This window comes from Cricetulus griseus (assembly GCF_003668045.3).
Source record: "Cricetulus griseus strain 17A/GY chromosome 1 unlocalized genomic scaffold, alternate assembly CriGri-PICRH-1.0 chr1_1, whole genome shotgun sequence".
Taxonomy (NCBI): domain Eukaryota; kingdom Metazoa; phylum Chordata; class Mammalia; order Rodentia; family Cricetidae; genus Cricetulus; species Cricetulus griseus.
Genome location: NW_023276807.1, coordinates 131104275 through 131124565, shown reverse-complemented (window position 1 = coordinate 131124565; position 20291 = coordinate 131104275). Strand labels below are relative to the sequence as shown.

General features: G+C 44.0%; 1 protein-coding gene and 1 long non-coding RNA gene across 2 annotated transcripts in view; one reads left to right on the top strand and one right to left on the bottom strand.

The window, feature by feature from the left end:
- Pgm2 (phosphoglucomutase 2) overlaps positions 1 to 5047 on the bottom strand; it is a 36617-nt gene extending 31570 nt beyond the window's left edge. Inside the window, exons 1-3 of the mRNA XM_027390721.2 lie at positions 4889 to 5047; positions 1104 to 1271; positions 102 to 208 (exon numbers count right to left, since the gene is read on the bottom strand). Coding sequence (XP_027246522.1) covers positions 102 to 208; positions 1104 to 1271; positions 4889 to 4993 — 380 coding nt within the window. The 5' untranslated portion in view covers positions 4994 to 5047. The remainder of the gene's footprint in view (positions 1 to 101; positions 209 to 1103; positions 1272 to 4888) is intronic.
- A 40-nt stretch (positions 5048 to 5087) lies between these two features.
- Positions 5088 to 19353, top strand: LOC118237890. The gene is made up of 2 exons (XR_004772452.1): positions 5088 to 6279; positions 18682 to 19353. It is a non-coding gene; the product is annotated as an uncharacterized LOC118237890 (long non-coding RNA).
- Positions 19354 to 20291: the final 938 nt, after the last annotated feature.

The following is a 20291-nucleotide window of genomic DNA, read 5'->3' as shown; positions in this document are numbered from 1 at the left end:
ATGATGATTAAAAATAAAAATATAAAAGAAATTATGAAAAAATCCTTTTCTGAAAAATGTCTCTGGGTTCCATCCCGAAAGCCCCTCAAAACCCTGAATACCTCCTGCTGCTGCCTCCACTGGCAGGATGAGCTCTAGCATCGAAGCTGATCACCACGCCCCTCTGCTTCAGGTCACTGAACTGCTTTTCCAAGTACCTGCAAAATCCCTGAAAATAGCCCAGAGGTTAAAAGCACATATTTCATATATATCACATAAAAATCAGCCCAAAATTATATTTTCCCTACTTTCCTGAAAGGTGCTCAGCCCTGAGCATCCTTGTGTCTTATGGAAAGCATTCAAGCATCAGTGAGTCAGTCACTGCAGAGTAGAGTGTCTAAGGACCACTCCAAAGGGAGGCCGGTGGAATTGGATCACATATAAACTGTCTATTCATCATGTTTTCAAAGGACTCAGAACTACACACACTCCTGAGGCCCAGTTCAGAAGAGATCCATTATTTTAGAGAGAAGATGGCCCAAAGGTGCCTAAGAACATCCCTAAGCCACATTTCCTCACTTCTGGAAATCAGAGTTGAATACCATGTTCAGTCTATTGAAAGAGAAGGTCAGCGACAAATGGTGGGGTTTATATTGCCACAGCCATCTTTGAATAATCCAGTTTGTCACACTGACTGTGAGGCCTGATTGTCAGGGCTTCTCTAGATTGCAAATTAAAGGACTGAACATGGCAGGAATAAGTTTCGCTGTTTGAGTCAAAGCTCATTCATAACAATCCAGTTTCCCACTGGCACACTTAGATGTTCCTATTTCCTACCATCACTTCACTCAACAGGTCTGTATAAGAACAAAATCTCCTCAAGGGAATCTGTCTTATTTGTCAATTCACCATGCCTGACAATCAGTAGGCATTCAATAAATTTGTTGCATAGCTGTCTGGGTAGATAGAAAGCTAATGAATTTTTAGATAAGGACCCCACAAGCCTCATTTTACAGATTAAACAGTGGATCTACTTCCTCACATCCATAATTAAAACAAATTAAATCTATCAGCTGCCTCAGGAAATACATCAGGAGTAACCAGCAATGACCAAATCCTAGTACCTGTGTGGTCTGGATGATGGTCAAGTCATTCATTCTCGAAATCCCAGCTCCCATAGGAGCTCGAAGGCCAGCTGTCCCAAACTCCATCCGGGCCCCAAAGCATTTCTGCAGCTCTTCATTATTACCTTCAGCAATGAGCTGTTTCACTGACTCTGAAGTTAAGGGATTCTGAAAGACAGACATGGATGTTTGAGGCACAGCTTGGTTAGAAGGATGGAAAATCTGCAAAGGGCCCCTCCTCAACACACACACACACAATTCTAACCTCTAGGCAAAACCTGTATATCTACAGGCTTTTGCATTTTCTGGTGTTTTTTATAGTATAATGCATTATTTTCTTTCCAACTGAGGTAAGCAGTTTTAGAGGAAACAAACAAGGTGCTGTTTTAGAACAGATATCTAACATGTACAGGGAGATCCCAGATCCATCACTTACAAACCCATGCTTGAGAAGGCTAGAGTTTTCGGAGTACTTAGTTTCCCCATCTATAAAAGGAGAACTAGCTAGAACCTCTCTTGTGCAATTTTCAACATTTTAAATTCGTCTCTCTGCCTGACACTGAGTTATGATGTTCATCTTCTTCCTTAAGGTCCTCAAAGTCTTCCCAGGGTGGTAGGTCAGTCAATTTAACTAAACCCTTACTTTCTTGGTGCTTTACAGGTTTTTTTTTACAAAGTGTTTCTTTGTATCTGGTCAAGTGTCAAAGACTCTAAGTCAGGCCAGTAATAGCTGAAGGCCTTAAGGGGGGAGGGGGGAGGTGGAGAGAGACAGAGAGAAACTGAGTGGTTTGCTTAAACTACATGATGAACATTAGCCTAGTGTCTTTTCTGCTACATTAATGCAAACAGGCCCAAGCATGAATCATTTAAGTCCACCGTACATTGACTTGTTTTCTTTGTGCAACAATTGCAGGAGATGTTAAGATTGGAGAAACAGAGAGATTACCTAACTGCACATGAACTTCTACACTAAGCATTGAAGGAATACTGTGGAGTAAGCACTTTACTCCTGTGCTTCCAGGCATCATTCACTAAAATGAACATTGGGCAAGATAAGGCCCCATAATTAAACTTTGAAATGCAGTTGCAATAAAACCTTGGCTTCCTGTAATCAAGCCTGTGGTTCCAGATTGTTCCAGATTCAACATGAACCTGGACCCACCTTTTGACTAAAAATAGATCCCAATCACAGAGAACAATCTTACCCATTAAACTGTCAGGTGCCCCCAAGGAAAGGCTCAGAGCTGGTATACAAAAGGAGCTCAACAAACACCTGCTGAGTGGATGAGAAAACACAGACTTCCTGGCCACACCCAATGTCCAGGGCTTCTCTGAGCTCTACTGCAGATTTCAGAAGTCCTAATTGACCTTGGGTATCTAGAAAAGACTCAGCAGCCTGAGAGAACAAAGCAGAGAGATAATGAAAAGTCAAGAGAGCAGCAGAGGTGAGGTCAGACCTGGAAGTGATGGAAACTGACAGGAGAGGGAAGCTTAAGGTGGAGATGCAATGGCAGGTGCCATGCCATCCATCAGCACTTTCAGCTGGTGGGAGTTTCAGTGAAAATGAATGGGTCCTTCCCAGAGAGGCACCTATCTCCAGTATAATGGAGAGAAACTAAAGTCAGCTCCGGTAGTAAAGTGCTTGCCAGCAAGCTTTACGTCCCCAGCATGCACCAACAGGCCTAGCTAAGCAGAGTTCACCTGTAAGAGTGATGTTGGTGGTACATAGACAATGGAAGCAGAGTGAGCTGTTCCATCAGTAGAGCCAAGGTAGAGAGTGACTGAGGAAGATACTTGATGCCAACCTCTGGCCTCTGCAGGGATATGCACACATACACCCGCTTACAACCACATACACACAAACACATTCATATAACACACACACATTCACACCACACACACACATTCACACCACACACAGATTCATACCACACAGACACAAACACATGTGCATGCACATGCGTGCAAGAGAATGAGAGAGAGAGAGAGAGAGAGAGAGAGAGAGAGAGAGAGAGAGAGAGATTCACCACACACACACCCTCTGACTGGGAAAAGAACACTGAAACATCTTCAAAGGAGGAATAGACAATCTCCCTCCACCTCTACCCATTCTAGGTACCATTCCTAGACAGATTTCTGGTTTTCTTTTATGGAAGGTGATGACTATGCCCAAGTCTCAACTTGTTGAGTTGGAGAGGTGCCTAGGAGGGCAATATTGCTCACTTCTGGGGTATCTGAAGTAGCTTCCAAACATAGTTAGACAGGGCTCTGACAGAATCAATGGGCCACTCCTTTGATGGATTCATAATACAGTGGCATCATGGAGAGGTGACAAACGGTAGGAACAGGGTGCTAGTTGAAGCATAGGTTATTGGAACTTGTCACTAGGCAATATATTTTGCAGTGGCCTCTTCCTGACATGAGCTGTACCATGACATAAGCAGCTCTGTTACACCTCTCTATCACACCGGATAAAACCATCTCAAAATCTGAACAAAACAGTCCTTTCCCCTCTGCTTTAGTCTACTTCCGATGCTTAGTTAAGTGCTCCAATAGCCCAGGATACAGAACAATACTTCGTTAACTCTAGAGTTAGAAGAATCTACACAATGTATCAGAAATGGAAACAGTTTCCTTCCCTTAAGCATCCTGAGGTTAACTTTTCAGGAAAAAGAAAAAAAAATGTGCCTCAAGGAGTTGGCACTGGTATCCCGGAAACAGGATGGGTTGACATAGGTGTGAGTGTGGAATGGCCTTGCTGAGCCTTGCAACCTCTGTCCAGTTAACAAACGCTTCAGAGACCTATTATGTACAGGGTACTGTAGACACAGGAGGCAACAGGAACACCTAGCACCAGCTACATAATTTCCAGGGTCCAGTGAAAAAAAAAGGGCCTATGTTTAACAATAGAGACTCTGAAAGCAGAGTTTTTAACTATAACTTAGGTCCTTCCCCTGGGCACTGGTTCAGTCTGTCTGCACGGGTCTCACCACCTGAAGTCAGCCCTGGACACCAACAGACAATACACAAACAAACCTGTAAGGAGTTGCCGATTTTGTTTCTTCCAGTCCCAGTAAGAGCCAGGAAGGAAGAGATTGGGCTGTTTAGAGAAAGTGTTTGTGAGAAGTAAGTTGCACTTCGGAGACAGGGAAGACCTCATTAAGCTCACACAGGACTAACAAAAAGAGAAACAAGGTCAACTGAACACAAGCAAAAGGAATATTATGGGGAAACACGAAAGCAGAGGTCGGAAAGAACTTGTAAAAGGCAGAGGAAGTGATGTCCGGAACTTGTCCTGACTGTTTCAGCCATAAGACAGTCTACAGGGGAAAGGTGCCGCTGTGACCAAAAAGTACCGTGTCACCGTCCCAGCGAGGCACATGTCCACTAGGAAAATCCTGGTCTGCCTGCCCCACCAGGGACCCATTAGGAAGCATGCGATCAGGAAGGGTGCTCTAGACTGTGGAGGGGTCCGGGGTCCGGGTCCCGGGAAAGGCGGGACAGAGGATTCTGGATGAATGAGGATGCTCAGCCCATCACAGAACGTCAGAAACCCTTTCGTGCCAGAACTATGCCGCGCCCTAGTCCCGCTATGTTCACCTCGCTCCGGCTCGCTCCTCTACCCTGTCTACCTGCCCGGCCGGCCACACAGCTGTCGCCGTCCCGCAACAGCCTTTTGCGAACAGACTCGGTGCGCGGGGCAGGGGAGGAAGGAAGCTGGGCCCGGCTACCCGAGGGACAAGCTACCGTGCCCGGGAACCCAGGGGCCGGCGATCGGCCTTTACCCGGTCCCAGCGCAGCCACTGAGCGGTCTCCTGCTCCAGTCGCGTGTCCATGCCGGAGCCACTGACTCCCGGAGCTGGTATCGGTGTCGCCATTGCCTCCGCCATCCCGCCGCAGCCACAACCGAGTGGAGGAGGCTGGGTCACCCTTCCGGCAGGGCGGGAGAGGGCGGGGAGAGGGCGGGGACAGCGGCGTAGACAGAGGGCCTGCTGGAAGAGGGCGTGCAGGTCCGCCCGACTCGGGTTTGTCCTTACCGGTGCTCCTCCGGGTTGGGTTAGGCTGCCGGGCCTGCATGGTGGCAAGCGGAGCAAGAGGCTGCCTCACCCTAGTCTTCTAGGCATACCGAAAGTCCTTCATCATGTGTGCATTGATGCCCATCGTGTCTGGGATGCTGGGCTGATTGCTTTCGGAAGCGGAGGAGGCAGATCTCAGTGAGTTCGAGGCCAATCTGGTCTACATGGTGAACACCAGACCAGCTCGTGTTACATAGTGAAACCCTGTCTCAAATTTTTAATTAAATTAAAAAAGAGTATAACAGAGGGAGAAAAATATCTTGAAAAAGAAGAGCCAAATGGGGGAGTAAATCAAATAGACCAGAGAACCACAAGGGAATTCAGAAACGAGCCCACACTTGCAGAGACAGTTTGTGTCAGCGGTGGTGCTGAAGAGCATCCGGAAGGACTAACTGTAATTTCAGGGTGCTGGGTTAACTGTACAAAGAAAAAGTCGACTCACCCGCCCAGCACACCTGGGCATGAGGAAACACAAGCAAGAATGTTTCTGAGCTGCATGTAGAGCCTCACTCCTGCAATCTTGACTCCTGACCAGTGGCGGGGCTGGGGCAGGATTGCTGTGAATTCAAAGCCTGACCTAGGCAGTGAGTTCCTGGGGGGTAAGGTGTGGGGGCACGGGACATGACACGATGACACCGAGACAGGACAGGGACGGGAAGGGACGACAGTTAAGAACATTGACTTCTCTACCAGAGGACCCGGGTTTGTTTTTCAGCACTAACATGGCTGCTTACATCCAAAAGAAGCTCCAGTTCCAGGAGATACAGAGTCCTCTTCAATCTAATTTTTTAAAAGTTTCTAGAACCACTAGTCACAAAAAGCTCCAATCAGACACACGCAGATGGCAACAATAGAATGGATAATTACATAGTGGTATATCCACACCAAATCATATAAATAGATTATGGCAACTCAGCTATGAGTTGCACACACCAGTGAGAATGAACAGCTGCTGCATACAACCTCATGGATGAAGGTCATAAACATCACATGGAGTGAAAGAATTCAAACCTGCCAGCTCTGACATTGAGGAAGAAAAGTGTGAGGAAAGAAAATAAATCAGTGGTTTCCAGAACCGAAAGTGGGGGTTCACTACAAAGGTCAGTGGGGATTATGGTAAGGGACAACTTTGGGTATTCACTGAGTTTGTGGCTGCCTGAATCCAGGTATTCATCAGAATTCAAAACTGTGTCACTCACTGTAAGTTATTTCTAATGTTAAAGTTCTTTAAAACATTTATCTATGGAGTGGGTGTGTGCTGTGGCTTACATATGGAAGTACAAGGATAACTTCAGGGAGTTAGTTCTCCCCTTCCACTGCATAAATCCTAGAGATTGAGTTCAGGTTGTCAGGCTTGGTAGCAGTGCCTTTACTTGCTGAGCCACCTCACTGGCTCATATAATAATTAAAAAAATATATTAACATTAAAAAGTACAAAGGAGTTAAATCTATGGACATTAGGAGACTGACTATGTTTGGAAAGGAGGAATTCTGTGCCTGCTCCCTGTCCCCCCCTCCATCAGTACTGAAAATGGAGCAGGGCCTGGCTTGTGCCAGCCAAGCACTTCGCATGAGCTAATCCTCAATCCTACCCCCTTAGTCCCCACTTTTTTTGTTTGTTTGTCTTCTTTTGAGACAGGATTGCCAAAGGTTGTCTGATGTGGAATATTATTTTAACTATGCAAAGATGTGTTACATTTGTTTATGCTGTGGAATTTTACTTTAACTATGTGAAGGTGTGTTACATTTGTTTGTGCTGCATTTGTTAACAATGTAAAGATGTGTTGCAATTGTTTACACTGTGGAGTATTACTTTAACTATGTGAAGGTGTGTTACATTTGTTTTTGCTACCTTTGTTAACAATGTAAATATGTGTTACATTTGTTTATGCTGCCTTTGTTTAACTATGTAAAGATGTATTACTGTTTCACCTTGCCTGCCTAAGGAACCTGATTGGTCTAATAAAAAGCTGAATGGCCAATAGCTAGTCTGGAGAGAGATAGGCAGAGCTGGCAGGCAGAGAGAATAAATAGGAGTAGAAATCTAGGTTAAGAGGTAGAGAAGAAAGAGAGGGACATGTTCAGGGCAAGAAGCCAGGCAGCTGCCAGACAGACAGACATAAGAAGCAGTGAAAGTAAGATATACAGAAGGAAAAAAAGTAAAAAGCGCTGAGGCAAAAGGTAGATAAATAGAAACAGGTTAATTTAAGTTAAAAGAACTAGCTAGAAATGAGCCTAAGCTAGGCTGAGCATTCAAAAATAGTAAGGCTCCATGTCATGATTTGGGAGCTGGTTAGTGGTCTAAAAGAAAAAAAGCCTGGTACAGTTGTCTAAGTTGGTCTTAAACTTGCTATAGTTATAGCTAAGACTAGCTTGGAACTTGTGAGTCTCCTGCCTCAGCCGCCCAGAGCAGCTGCAATTATAGGTATTTGCCCCCCCTTGCTTGTACCTATGCTATCTCCTAAATGGAGATGATATAGATGCATTCACATGTTATTAATAATTCACATACCTATAGTCTTTTTGTTGGTTGCTTGGTTTGGTTTTGGGTCTCCTGTAACCCAGAATAGCATTCAACTGAATATGTAGCCAAGTATGGCCTTGAACGCCTGCTACCCCTGTCTGTAACTCCCAAGTGCTGGGATTTTAGGCATACACCACCATACCCAACTGCAGTTTTAAGAATTGTGTGTTTTCTTTATGTTCTTCTGCAAGCACTAGATAAAAGCACACACACACTGGGACTGTATGGTATCTGTACAAAGGAGCTAATGCATAGTTACTATCTGGTAACCAAGCTGGCAGGCAAATGAGGAAGTCTTGAGGGTAGATTAAAAGACTGCTGGTGTGAGGAAGCTTCTCAGAGTTTAGTAGAGACAGGCAAGCAGAAATGGCTGGCCTTGGGGATGGCAGCCTGGCAAATGCTTTTTAGACAGAATGTGATGCTGTCTCTGAGCCAAAAGGCTGGGAGATGGAAGTGGAGAGGAAGAGTAGAAGAGAGGATGTTATCCTAGCCAGGTTTCTGCGGCCACAGCTGAATGCTGAAAGACCCCTGGGATCTGTGTCCAGTACCTCAACGACCCCAATCACCGGTTGGAGGCGAAAGCTTGATGCAAACAGCACGAGGCTTTATTGTAGTTGTTTAACACTCTAACCTCATGGTAGCTGGGGCCTTTCATCCATCCACCATGGCGGATGGCTAGGAAAGACGGCGAGAAGCCACTACTACATAGAGATCTTATAGGGCTCAGGATTGGTGTGCCTCCAGGCTTGCCCTGTGTTGATTGATCAACTGGTTGTTATGGCCCATTGGCCCTCCCAGGGTGGTTGCTATGCTCTGCACCTCATTGCTGTGCACTTGTCTGTAAAGCACACCCAGATCCGTAAAGCATAGTGCCATCAGCTAACTTCTGATTGGCTCCTTGCCACGAGGAACCTGTGCCACTTAGTGACCAAGGCAAAGTCAGGCAAGCACATATTAAGCTGTTAAGGCTGCCGAAATGGGGAGCTGGTCCCTTCAAATGCCACAAACTGGATATTTTATAAATAACGGGGGTGTCTTTTGCTTGTGGATCTGGAAACCAGGAAGTCTGTTTCCTTCTGAACTTTAGGGAAACTTGTTGAAACCATAGCAAGAAGTCAGCCTTTCCCATCTTCATCCTGCCATCTCCTTTCTTGGCACCATCCACACTGTGATGGAAGTTGTAAGGTACAGAGTCAGATACCAAGGAGATCTCACTCACCTTGTTTGTCTTTCATATGTGAAGGCCAGATTCACACCAGTGTTTGCATTCTTTGTTGCCTTCTGTCAGGATTGGAGTGGGGTGTTTCCCATCAGTGAATGTTCAGTGCATGAGAGGTCATCATATTGGTCCCTCCATGATGGACAGTGTGCTGTCTAATCTGATGTCAACTTGATACAGGCTAGAATCATGTGAGGGGAGAGAACCCCAACTGAGAAAATGACTCTGTATGGAACAGTAGGCAAGCCTGTAGAACATTTTCTTAATTAGTAATTAAGGGGGAGGGGGCTCTGTCCATTGTGGATAGGACCCCCTCCTGCTCTAATAGTCCTGGGTTCTCTAAGAGAGCAGGCTGAGCACGCCGGTAAGCAGCACCCCTCCATGGCCTCTGCATCAGCTCCTGCCTCCAGGTTCCTGCCCTGTTTGAGTTCCTGTGCTGACTTCCTTCAGTGACGGACTATGGATACAGAGGTGGAAGCCAAATAAGCCCTTTCCCCCACAGCTTGCTTTTGGTTTATGGTGTTTCATCACAGCAACAGTGACCTTGTCTAAAACAGATGGCAGATGACTTACTTCTGAGTCAAAAGGCTGGGAGATGGAAGTGGAGAGGAAGAGTAGAAGAGAGGATGCTATCCTAGCCAGGTTTCTGCGGCCATAGCTGAATGTTGAGAGACCCCTGGAGGCGCAGGCCCCCACGATCTGGGTCCAGGACCTCGACGACTCCAATCACCGGTTGGAGGCGAAAGCTTGAAGCAAACAGCATGAGGCTTTATTGTAGTTGTTTAACGCTAACCCCATGGTAGCTGGGGCCTTTCATCCATCCACCATTTGGCTCAGATCCCTGCTGAGTTGAAAACAAACAAAAGGGGAAAGAGGCAAAGTGGTGAGAGGGGCAGCAAAATGTTTTCATTCCTTTTATTGTATCAGGAATTATGGGCCCAGAGTGACATCTAATAAAAACTATTTTAACTTCATCAGCTACACCACAATTCTCTGTAATTCTCCATAGAACCAAGAAAAGAAATCACATAGTGTGTTCAGGCAGAGAGGAACTATAAACAATGGTATCACCAAACCATACCAATTCTCCCTTGCTGAGAAGACTGCCAAGTTCTTAAGAACTATGCTGAAAAATCAACGCACAACAGACAAGGTTCACCACACCTACCCACTTCCTGTGTGAAGTAGAAAACACTCCTTGGGGGCTATGTTGGGGGTCTCTAAATGCAGAAACCCTTCTTGGGGTGTGTTATACCAAACGTACAAACACTGGATGTCTTTATGTCCTGACAGTGACACCATAGTGACCTGAAGATGCTGATTTTCCACAGGTAGTTTTTTGTTTGTTTTGTTTTTTAAAGAATGCCTTTAAGACTCACAACTGGGTAATGACAGAACCCATATTCTCACACCTAGTCTCCTAATTTCCTACACAGACAGCCAATCCTCTGTTTCATTCAATTCATTTTAGAACGCATCTATGGAAGGAAGTTCTGTGAACTCTGGTGGCCTGCTTGTATGTGATAGTAGCTGGCACTTCATGATAAACCAATACCACAGTCTCTGACACTGACAGCATGAGGAGATGCTGAGTGATTTCATTTGTTTGTCACGTTCTCCAGCTGCCGAGGAGCTGTTTCTCATACGAATATCCTAATTTCTGTGAAAGTGTCCCAAGTGACCCAGCACTTTGTCAGCAGTTGCCAGCCCCCTTTTGAATCCACCCAAAGCACTGTTCTTCCAAAGCTCTTTAATATGGGAAATTTTAAATATTTGCTAACTTTGATCTCCAGGTAACTATCATGCAGTCACATAATGATCACTTTGTGGCCAATCTTGCCTCATCCACTTACTGCCTCCTCCTGAATTACTCTGAAGGAAGTTCTACTAGACACTGTATCATTTTGTCTACAGGTATTCCCTTTTATGTTTTCCTGAAACCTAAGGTCACTTTAACAGTAACCATAGCATCATGGTTCCATCTAGACACTTCCAAATTAAACTCATTATCCTGTAATGCTACCAAATGTCTATTTAGTGTCCACATTTCTATCCCCTCCCATTTAAAGCTTTGCTTCCAGTTTGCTTGAATTAGGAGCCAAGGAATCTTCCCCTTGGTTGATACTTTCAAGTTTCTTTGAGTCAAAGGCTTAGTTTACTGGAATTCATCTGTGAAAAAATGGTCCCTTGGCCTGAAGTCTGGGTTTGGCTCACTGCCTCTGTTATCCTTTGGCTAGTTTCTCTCTTGCCTCCATTTCCTGGAAATTCGCTTGTTACAATTTTCTCTTTATGCCAGAGACCCTAAACTGTGAACTCTCCAGGGGCAGAAATGGTGTCTTATTTGTCTTTGTCTACTCAGAACCTAACGCTGTCAGTCTTCAATAAATAAACTTAAAAATGAGAAAACCAAGTAGCTGCTAGAGTGACTTGAGGGTGAGGTTGCTGACAATGGCTCTTAATTCCTCCCTTTCTTTTCAGGGGACCTCAGGCAAGTCACTTAATATTTTTTTTGGCTTCTATTTCCTTATTTCTAAGGTGGAAGCAATAATCCTGTTAGTCATAGTTCTCTAGAGAGATAGAACCTGTAGAGAGAAAGAGAGAGAGAGAGAGAGAGAGAGAGAGAGAGAGAGAGAGAGAGAGACTGTCTGCCTGTCTGTAAATGAAATTCCTCCATTGGTTCACACATGGCTCTCTCCACACTGGAGAGGTAGAGAATTCAATAATTGCTCAGCCGAAGAAGCCGGAGTACAGCATAATGCAAACGAGTGATGAGTCCCTGGCCGGAGCCTTTTGGCCTGCAAGCTCCCTGCAGAGCTGCTGGTGTGAGACCACATGGGGACACTGTGGAAACTGAAGTTTCATGTCCGTGGGTGACAGCAGCAACAATAGATACGGTGGGAAAGGAAGTTTCACATGCTCAAGTGTCTTCTGGATTTGTTCTCTCTGGTTCTCCAGCCTCCTGATGGCATTGTCAGCATTCAAGGCTGCCCCTTCACCTCCAGTGCTTCTCCCATATGCCAGTCCTGTCCGGGAAAGTGTTCACAGACATACTTAGAAGCCTTCTTGGCCAATGAAGAGACTAGGATCTCTACAGCCAGTCAGGTTGACAGTCAAGACTGACTGTCACAGTTCACTTGGTGCCAGTTTGGCACCAAACCTGTTTCCTTATGTCATATTTAACCCCCAAATAAAGACAATAGCAAAACCATAATTATGCCCTATGTGATGTAACCATGACATACACAATTGAAAACATGAATGCCTTCTCTGAAATGTGACAGTGTTTTGATGAATGCCTACTCTTCGCCATAGATATAATAATATCTGTCTGATCTTATGTTATAAGGTAAAGGAATAGGAAAGAAAATAAGGATATTGGCATAGTGCATGTGTATATATGTACAGAGATAGTCGTAACAATATAAAAAGAAACACTCGTGACAATTATAACCTTTGACTCTATAATTGGCCACATGGCCATAATTGGTATTTATAAATATCTTTTTATACTACCCAATCAGGTTTCAGCTGCCCTTAGTACTTTACCTGCATAGGTGACCCATGTCTTCATTCCTGATGGCTCTGGACCATTTGTCATTTTGCCTGGATTGAGTTTGTGTGGTTTCTCATTGATAGCCATAGTAGGATACAGTACAGAATTTCTGATAGTGGCAATGTTACTGTTTCATCTATTTGTTTTACTTTTATTTCTGTCCTGGGAATCAAACCCAGGGCTTTATAAAGTCTAGCAAAGTGTTCTACCAAACTGTATCTTCATTGTTACTGTACTTTTAAACCACTGTTTGATGTTTCTTGTGTGTGTATATATATGTGATATATATGTGGTCTATACTTCTGTATGTGTTCAGGCACATATGCCATGCATGTGAATGGAGACCAGAGGGAGACACTGGGTGTTCTGCTCTATAATTTATGCCTTATTCCCTTGAGATAGACCCTCTCACTGAATCTGGTTAGGCTGGCAGCCAGCAAGCTCTAGAACCTGCCTGTCTCCAACTCCAACCTCCACAATTCTGAGGTTACAGATGTGTGGAGCTAGTCCCTTCCCCCTGCCACCCCAGTTACTTGTTTATTTATTTAGGGGAACACATGTCATGGAATTCATGTGGAAGTCAGAGGACAGCTTGTGGAAAATGGTTCTCTCCTTCCAACACTTGGGTTCTGGGTATTAAATTCAGGTCTCCAGACTTGACAGCAAGTGCCTGTACCTCCCGAGCTATCTTGTCAGCCCCATGCTTAGCTCTTTATTTGGGTGCTAAAGATTTGAACTCCGGTCCTCATACATGTACAGCAACGGCTTTCCTCACCCATTGAGCCATCTCCCCAGCCCTTAACCATTATTTTAGAATGTACTCATTTTACTTAAAACAAACAAACAAACAAACAACAATAAAAACCTAGCTGGGCATGGTACCAGGGAGGCAGAGGCAGGACAATCTGTCTGAATTTGAGGCTCAAGACCAGTCTGTTCTACAAAGTGAGTTCCAGGACAGCCATGGTCACACAGAGAAACCCTGTCATGGGGGGGGGGGGAGAGAAACTGAAACCAAAACCAAAACCCTACTGAGAAGACCAAGCTGTGTTTCACAGGCAGCGGTGTCATCAAGCTCTTGTTTACTGAGTCACAAGAGTTCATCATTTCTCCCTACACATGATTTTCTCTCCTATGTTTTTACTCATCATGGCCTAAGGGCAAATGAGAGCAAGCACATTTATGCACCCTTACACTTGAGAGACACACATTCATGTGCTCATACAGCTGAGGTGTGTAATAAGCTATACTATGCAGGTTGTGAAAGAAAAACATTTACCCAGTGATGAAATTGCTGCAGAACACATTTTCAGCACATAGCCCATCATTAAGTGAGGTGACCATGCTTAGAGAGTATAATGAAATCATGACAGGTGGGAAATCATGACTTGGTGTCTTGAATATTTGATATGTCTTAAATAGAATCCATTTGCTTGTAGGTTAATATAATTTAACTTTTAAAAATGCTTTTAGTGTTTTGGGCTTTTTGTTTGTTTTTGTTGAAATAGAGTCTCACATAGCCCAGACTGGTCTCAAGTTCACGTGTAGACTGAGCACCTATCACCTTAAGCAGTGGATCCTCCTGCCCCTACCTTCCAAATGCTCAGCTAATTGGATTCCAGGGTTCAAACACGCATGCTAGGTAGCACCTCTACCTACTGAGTTCCATCCCCCCATTGCTATTTTGGAGATAGTATCTCACTGTGTAGCTCAGGATGGCCTTGAACTCACTGTAATTATCACACCCCCACCTACTGAGTGCTGTGATTACTGTCACAAGCTACCACACCTAGCTTCATTTACCTGTTAGCAATGAGTGGCTTGCAAAATGCCAAAATTGTGCTAGTGTGCTCAGGAACAAGGAGTCATCAGTAGCATAGATCTGGCCTTCCTGGTCACTTTATCCAAAAGAGGCCTTCATCAACTTTTTTTTTTTTTTTTTTTTTTTTTTTTTTTTTTTTTGGTATTTGGAGACAGGGTTTCCCTGTGGCTTTGGAGGCTGTCCTGGAATTAGCTGGTCTCTGTGACCAGGCTGGTCTCGAACTCACAGAGATCCGCCTGCCTCTGCCTCCCGAGTGCTGGGATTAAAGGTGTGTGCCACCGCCCGGCCACCAACTTCTTTTCTATTTTATTTTTCTTTAAGCAGTTATCATTGTGTGCCATGGTGTTAATACTTGCCTTAGTCAAATTTTATCTGCTGGGTTATAAATATGATTCAATTCTCCAGGCCATAACTGGGAAGCCCATAACTACCTACAAGTCTATCTTGAGAAGATCTAACCCCTCTCTTGGCCTCTGTGGCTCATACACTCATGTGCACATACTGACACACACACACACATACATATACTGAAATAAAAAAAAATCCTTAACCCATTTAATAAACCAAATAAAATATTATTTTCCCCCTTTTTTGTGTCTCAAGTATATAGAACATACTGAGTTCATTATCAGTATAATATATTATAGTTCATTATATGATAAATGCTTGCCGAAGAACTAAGCAGTAGGGTTTATGAAGAAGTTATTAAAATAGAACAATATACAGGTTTAAATCTTACATAATTTTCTATACAAACTAATAAGTAAAACTCTCTGAATTTAACAAAGGAAAAAATGAAACCATCATCATATTCTCATGACCAAGGCTGATTGGAGTAAATAATTTAATGACAGATCCTTGTTAGCATTCATCACTAGCCATAGACCCCCCCAACTCAAGCAACAGTGGGAGCTTCTGTAGCCTGATTCACATGCACTGGCCTTGCCAGTGAAAATTAAAACTATTAGTTATATCCATTTCTATGACTATCTTAAAATTGACTAATTTCTCTCATTGCTCGTGTTAATAATTTGCTTTTCAACTCCCACTAGACTTCCTGGTTATTAAAATCTAACGAGGACTGGGGATATAGCTCAGTGGTAGGGCTTGCCTAGCATGCACAGACACTGTTTTTGATCTCCAGAGCTTAAAAGAAAAAGAAAAATTAACCCCTTGTCTGCTTTGTGTCTCTGCACCAGTGTTTCTCCTTTTTCTTTTTCCTCTTACAGATCCCAAATGACACCAACCCCTCCTGCACTGCTGCCTGCCTGTCATAACCATCACAAGACAGGAGCCACTCTCTCAGGGGGAGAGCAATGCCTGGGCCAGCATCCCTGGGTCCTGTTGCCTGAGGGACCTGGATGTTTGATAAGCACTAAGGATGTATGATTCAGAAAGGCACTGCTGTGAAACTGCTAAGAAGTCAGTGCCTGCTTGGTCAGTCAGAGTGGTATCCTAGCCCTGTGAGAACAGGGTGAAATCCCGTGTGGATGCTGGAATGCCCTCTTAAACAGGCAATCTGACCTGCAGCCCGCATGCTGAATGTATCCCAGCATGGAGAGGAATGAAGCTCAACATGTTTGCTCTGTACTTACCACCATCACACTGCAATGTCAAAAGATTGGACACCCGTGCTCCAAATTGTTTTTTTTTTTAATGCACCTCTAAAAATTGCTGTGGAATCTTGGCAGGATAGAAGGCACTAAGGCAAGTCATACTGCTCCAAATGGAGCAGCCTTGTCCAGTGTGGCTTCCCTCCACCCACCAAACTGACATCGATCCATTCCACTGTTATTACTAAGTCTATCTGTGTTCATACAGAATTTATCCTTCATGAAACTAACAGTGTTAAAAGGGGGACATAGTTAGACTATTAAAAGAAACTCTGGCCTCCAGTAAAGTTATGTGCCAAGGCTGGAGAAATGGCTCAGTGGTTGAGGACTTGCTGTTCTTCCAGAGTATTCAAGCATCTTTTTCCAGCACCCTGGTCAAGCAGCTCACATGCACCTGTAACTCCAGTTCTGACACCCTCCTCATGTGACATGCACCAGGCTGGTCTCAAATATACTAAACTTAGTTTTCAGCAGAGGATGACCTTGAACTCCTGATCCTCCTACCTCCACTTCCCAAATGCTGGGGTTACAGGTAAATGCTATCCATTAGCCTTGAGGTATTTGGTTTGTTTGTTTGTTTGTTTGTTTTTGGAGAGGGGGTGAGGTGGGGTGGGGGGAGGACAGGAGCAAACTTTGTAACCCCAGCTGACCTGTAACTCACTATGCAGTCCAGGCTTACCTTGACTTCATGAGAGCCACTTGCTTCTCCCTCCTAAGTGCTGAGATAAAATGCATGCATAGAAGCCTTTAAAACACTGTTGTGTTTAACTTAATAAAGTATAAAAGCAAATCCATAGCTGTCACCTTGAAGGAAATAAGAGAGAGTTGACTCTGGAGTGCCATTGAGTGACCCTGGTCCAGGATCACAGATTTAGGTGACCCCAAATTCTATGTTCCTGAAGTTTTGTAGTTTTGCAGAACCAACAAATTTATAGATTAAGGCAAGTTTATAATACATTTATGGGCCCATCAGAGAGGTGGTTACAGCAAGATGGGGAAGTTTTTCTATTGGCCTCAGAGCTTCTCTGATGGGATTCTTAGCTTTTGGAAGCTAGTGTTGAGCCAAGTTAATAGAGTCCAAAATGTTTTTATCTATTAGTCATAAGACATTTAATAGAAAGAGGTGAGCAAGGAGTGACTGCATGTTCAGGGGGGCTAGAATTAGCCCAAGATAAGATAAATGGCCTCTGGACCTGCAGTGTTCCGATCTCTCCACAGCACTGAAATTCTAATCTTTCTCTGCAAGCACAACTTCTTTCCTGGAATTATTGTTCACCAAAGAAAAATTTAAAACCTGCAATCTTTCCCATTTTACCTGTTATTCATTTTCTTCTAATCCCAGTTTTCTTCAGTGGTTTACATTTTTAGTCCCTCTGCCATTTCTACCTGTTAGAGCCCCTTAGGAACAGTGACATTCCTTTCCTTAAAGATTCATGGAGCTGCCTTCCAGCCTCCGTGAGCAGCAGTCCTTAGCTCCTTCTTAGCCACAAGAAATCAAATTGTTTCTCCACACACCACAAAAGTTGTTACTGGTAAATGTTAATGGTTGCCATTGCAAGATGTCTTTGGACAGAGATAAAGATTTCTGCAAAAAGGACCCAAGGGAAATGCCTCTGATTCATGGGTCCTTGTAATTGTTGGGTCTGAAAACTACTACATCATAGTTTTACTTGATGGAATCTTATCAAAACATGATTTGATGAATACAATTTCTCTGACACAGGCTTCTTTTCAAATTAAAGGCTTAGGTAACTTTACTGTTGGACACCTAAATAATTAAAGGTTTTCAGCAACGTTAATCTTACTTCTGTATGGCAGAGATACCATTGAATCTCAATGTTCATTTATGTTTGAATAGAAGTGTATGCTTTAGTTCAGTCAGATAACTCTAAGGAAATCCTGCAGAATGGGTAGTTTATAAACCACAGAGATTAATTTCTCACAGTCCTTGAGGTTTGGAAATCCAAGATCAGGTGGAAGCTGACTCAGTGTCTGCTATTCTAATAAATAGCACTTTGTTACCATGTCCTCAAAGAAGGGGCCAGGCATTTCTCTGATTTTTTCATGCAGGAGGATGGAAACTTGGGTTACTTAGCATCTTTCAAGCCACAGGATGCTTAGAAGGACTCTGTTTCAAAAACAAGCAAACAAGAGCTATGTACATTGTCTTGCACTTCTAAAACCATGCTAAGAGAAATATAGAGATTTTTAGAACAAAGAAAGTGTGGATAGCTGGTTCATAGCTGGAGGTGGAAGTCAGAGGAAGCCTACTCCGATAGTGGCCTGAAGCACAGAGCTCTATTCTTGCTGTTGAGAACAACTCACTCTAAGACAGAACTCCCAAGGACCCACATGCTTTTGGAAGTAAAGGTGAAGAGGGTCTTAAAGCCAGAAACACTGGTGGAAATTGTGCTTGGACAAGGAAAAGGGGGGAAATTGTGTCATTATATTTCAATTTCTAAAAAGAAAAAAATGAAAAATTCATAGTTTTTGTCATGCATTGAAGAAAAAAACTTGGTAAAAATTGATAGATATCCAGAAAGTTGATACCACCCCAGATTTTTTTTTTTTTTTTTTTTTTTTTTTTTTTTGGTTTTCAAGGCAGGGTTTCTCTGTGTAGCTTTGGAGCCTATCCTGGCACTCGCTCTGGAGACCAGGCTGGCCTCGAACTCACAGAGATCCACCTGACTCTGCCTCCCAAGTGCTGGGATTAAAGGAATGTGCCACCAACGCCCGGCTCACCCCAGATTTCTTCACCATTTGTTTCCCAGAATGCTGCAGAGCCCTGTCTGGAGTCCATGGTTAGCTAAGAAACACGAGGAGCTCCGATAGCCATGAAGGTTCCTCCAGTGAAGACATCATGTGGAGCAGCTGAAAAATAATCCCTTTAAAGGATGAGACCCTCTGTGTTTCCTATCACTGTATGCTTAGCCTCTTCCAGGTAGCTCAGGCTGGCCTCAAACTCACTAGGTGGCTGAGGTTGACCTTGAATTCCTGATCCTCCTGTCTCTGCCTCCCTTATGCTGAGATTATAGGAATGCATCACCACACTTAGTTTATGTGGTGCTGGGAACTGAATCCAGAGTTTCATGCTTGCTAGTCAGGCATCCACCAGCTGTAAGCAGACTTTTCTTTCTGGCCTGTCAATTCCCAAATAATTGCCACAGAGACTTAATATTAATCGTAAATGCCAGCCAATAGCTCAGGCTTGCTACTAGCTAACTCTCACAGTTAAATTAACCCATATTTCTTGTCTACTCTCTGCCAAGTGACTCACGGCTTGTTACTTCATTTTCTACATGTTCTGCTTCCTCTGTATCTGCAGGCATCTCCTCTGACTCTACCTTTCTTCATTCCAGCATCCTTAGTTTGGTGGTCCTATCTATACTTCCTACCTGGCTACTGGCTAGTCAGCTTTTTATTAAACCAATTCAAGTGACAAATCTTTACAGTGTACAAAAGTATTATTCCACAGCAACCAGCTGAGGTATATCCACAGCTCCAGCAATTTCTTTCTTAATTCCATATAGTTGTCTTAATTACCTCTCTGGTCTCTGTGATCAAGGATCTGATAGAAGCAACTTAAGAGAGGAGGCTTTCTGTTGGTTCCTCGTTCAGGGCTCACAGTCCATCACAACCGGGAAGGTAAGTTGGCAGGACAGGTCTTGTCCGTGTTGACCAGAGTATGAGGTTGCTTCCTCAGATGCCCTCACATCAGGAAGCAGAAGTTGTTCAGGCTAGAAGTGGAGCCAGATAGAATCTCAAGGCTTCACAGCCATGCCTCATGTCCAGAAGGTTCCACAATCTTCCAACCAGTGCCAGCCTATGGGAGCATTTTATAGCCACACTATAACCATGATTACTTTTGTCTTCAATGTAAAACTGGTTTCCTTTGGTAGTGTTTGAGGCATTTAGCACTTTTCTTCCTTCCTTCCTTTCTTTTCTTTTTTATTTTGAGACAGTAATGTGGGAAATTACCAATATGGAGCCAGGTAGAAATACAAGGGATTTTAATTGGGAAAACGCCTTACTTACGGAGCGACCTAGCCAGCCGGCAGGGCAGCAGTCTCTAGAGCAAGCCGAAAGTGAAACTGAAACCAGAAACCAGCCACCTGACCAACTCTCACTCTACGTCACCCTGACCATGCCTTTGAGGGATCTGATAGAAGCAACCTCAAAGGCATGCTCAGGCACACCTTTAGCCAGCCCCTAAGCAGGTGTGGCTACAGCTTCCCCTATAAGACAGGGTTTCTTTGTGTAGCCTTGTCTACTCAGTAAATTTCTTTGTAAATCAGCTTGATCTCAAACTCACAGAGATCCTCCTGCCTCTGTCTCCCAAGTCCTGGGATTATAAGTGTGTGCCACCACCATCTGGCTTTTA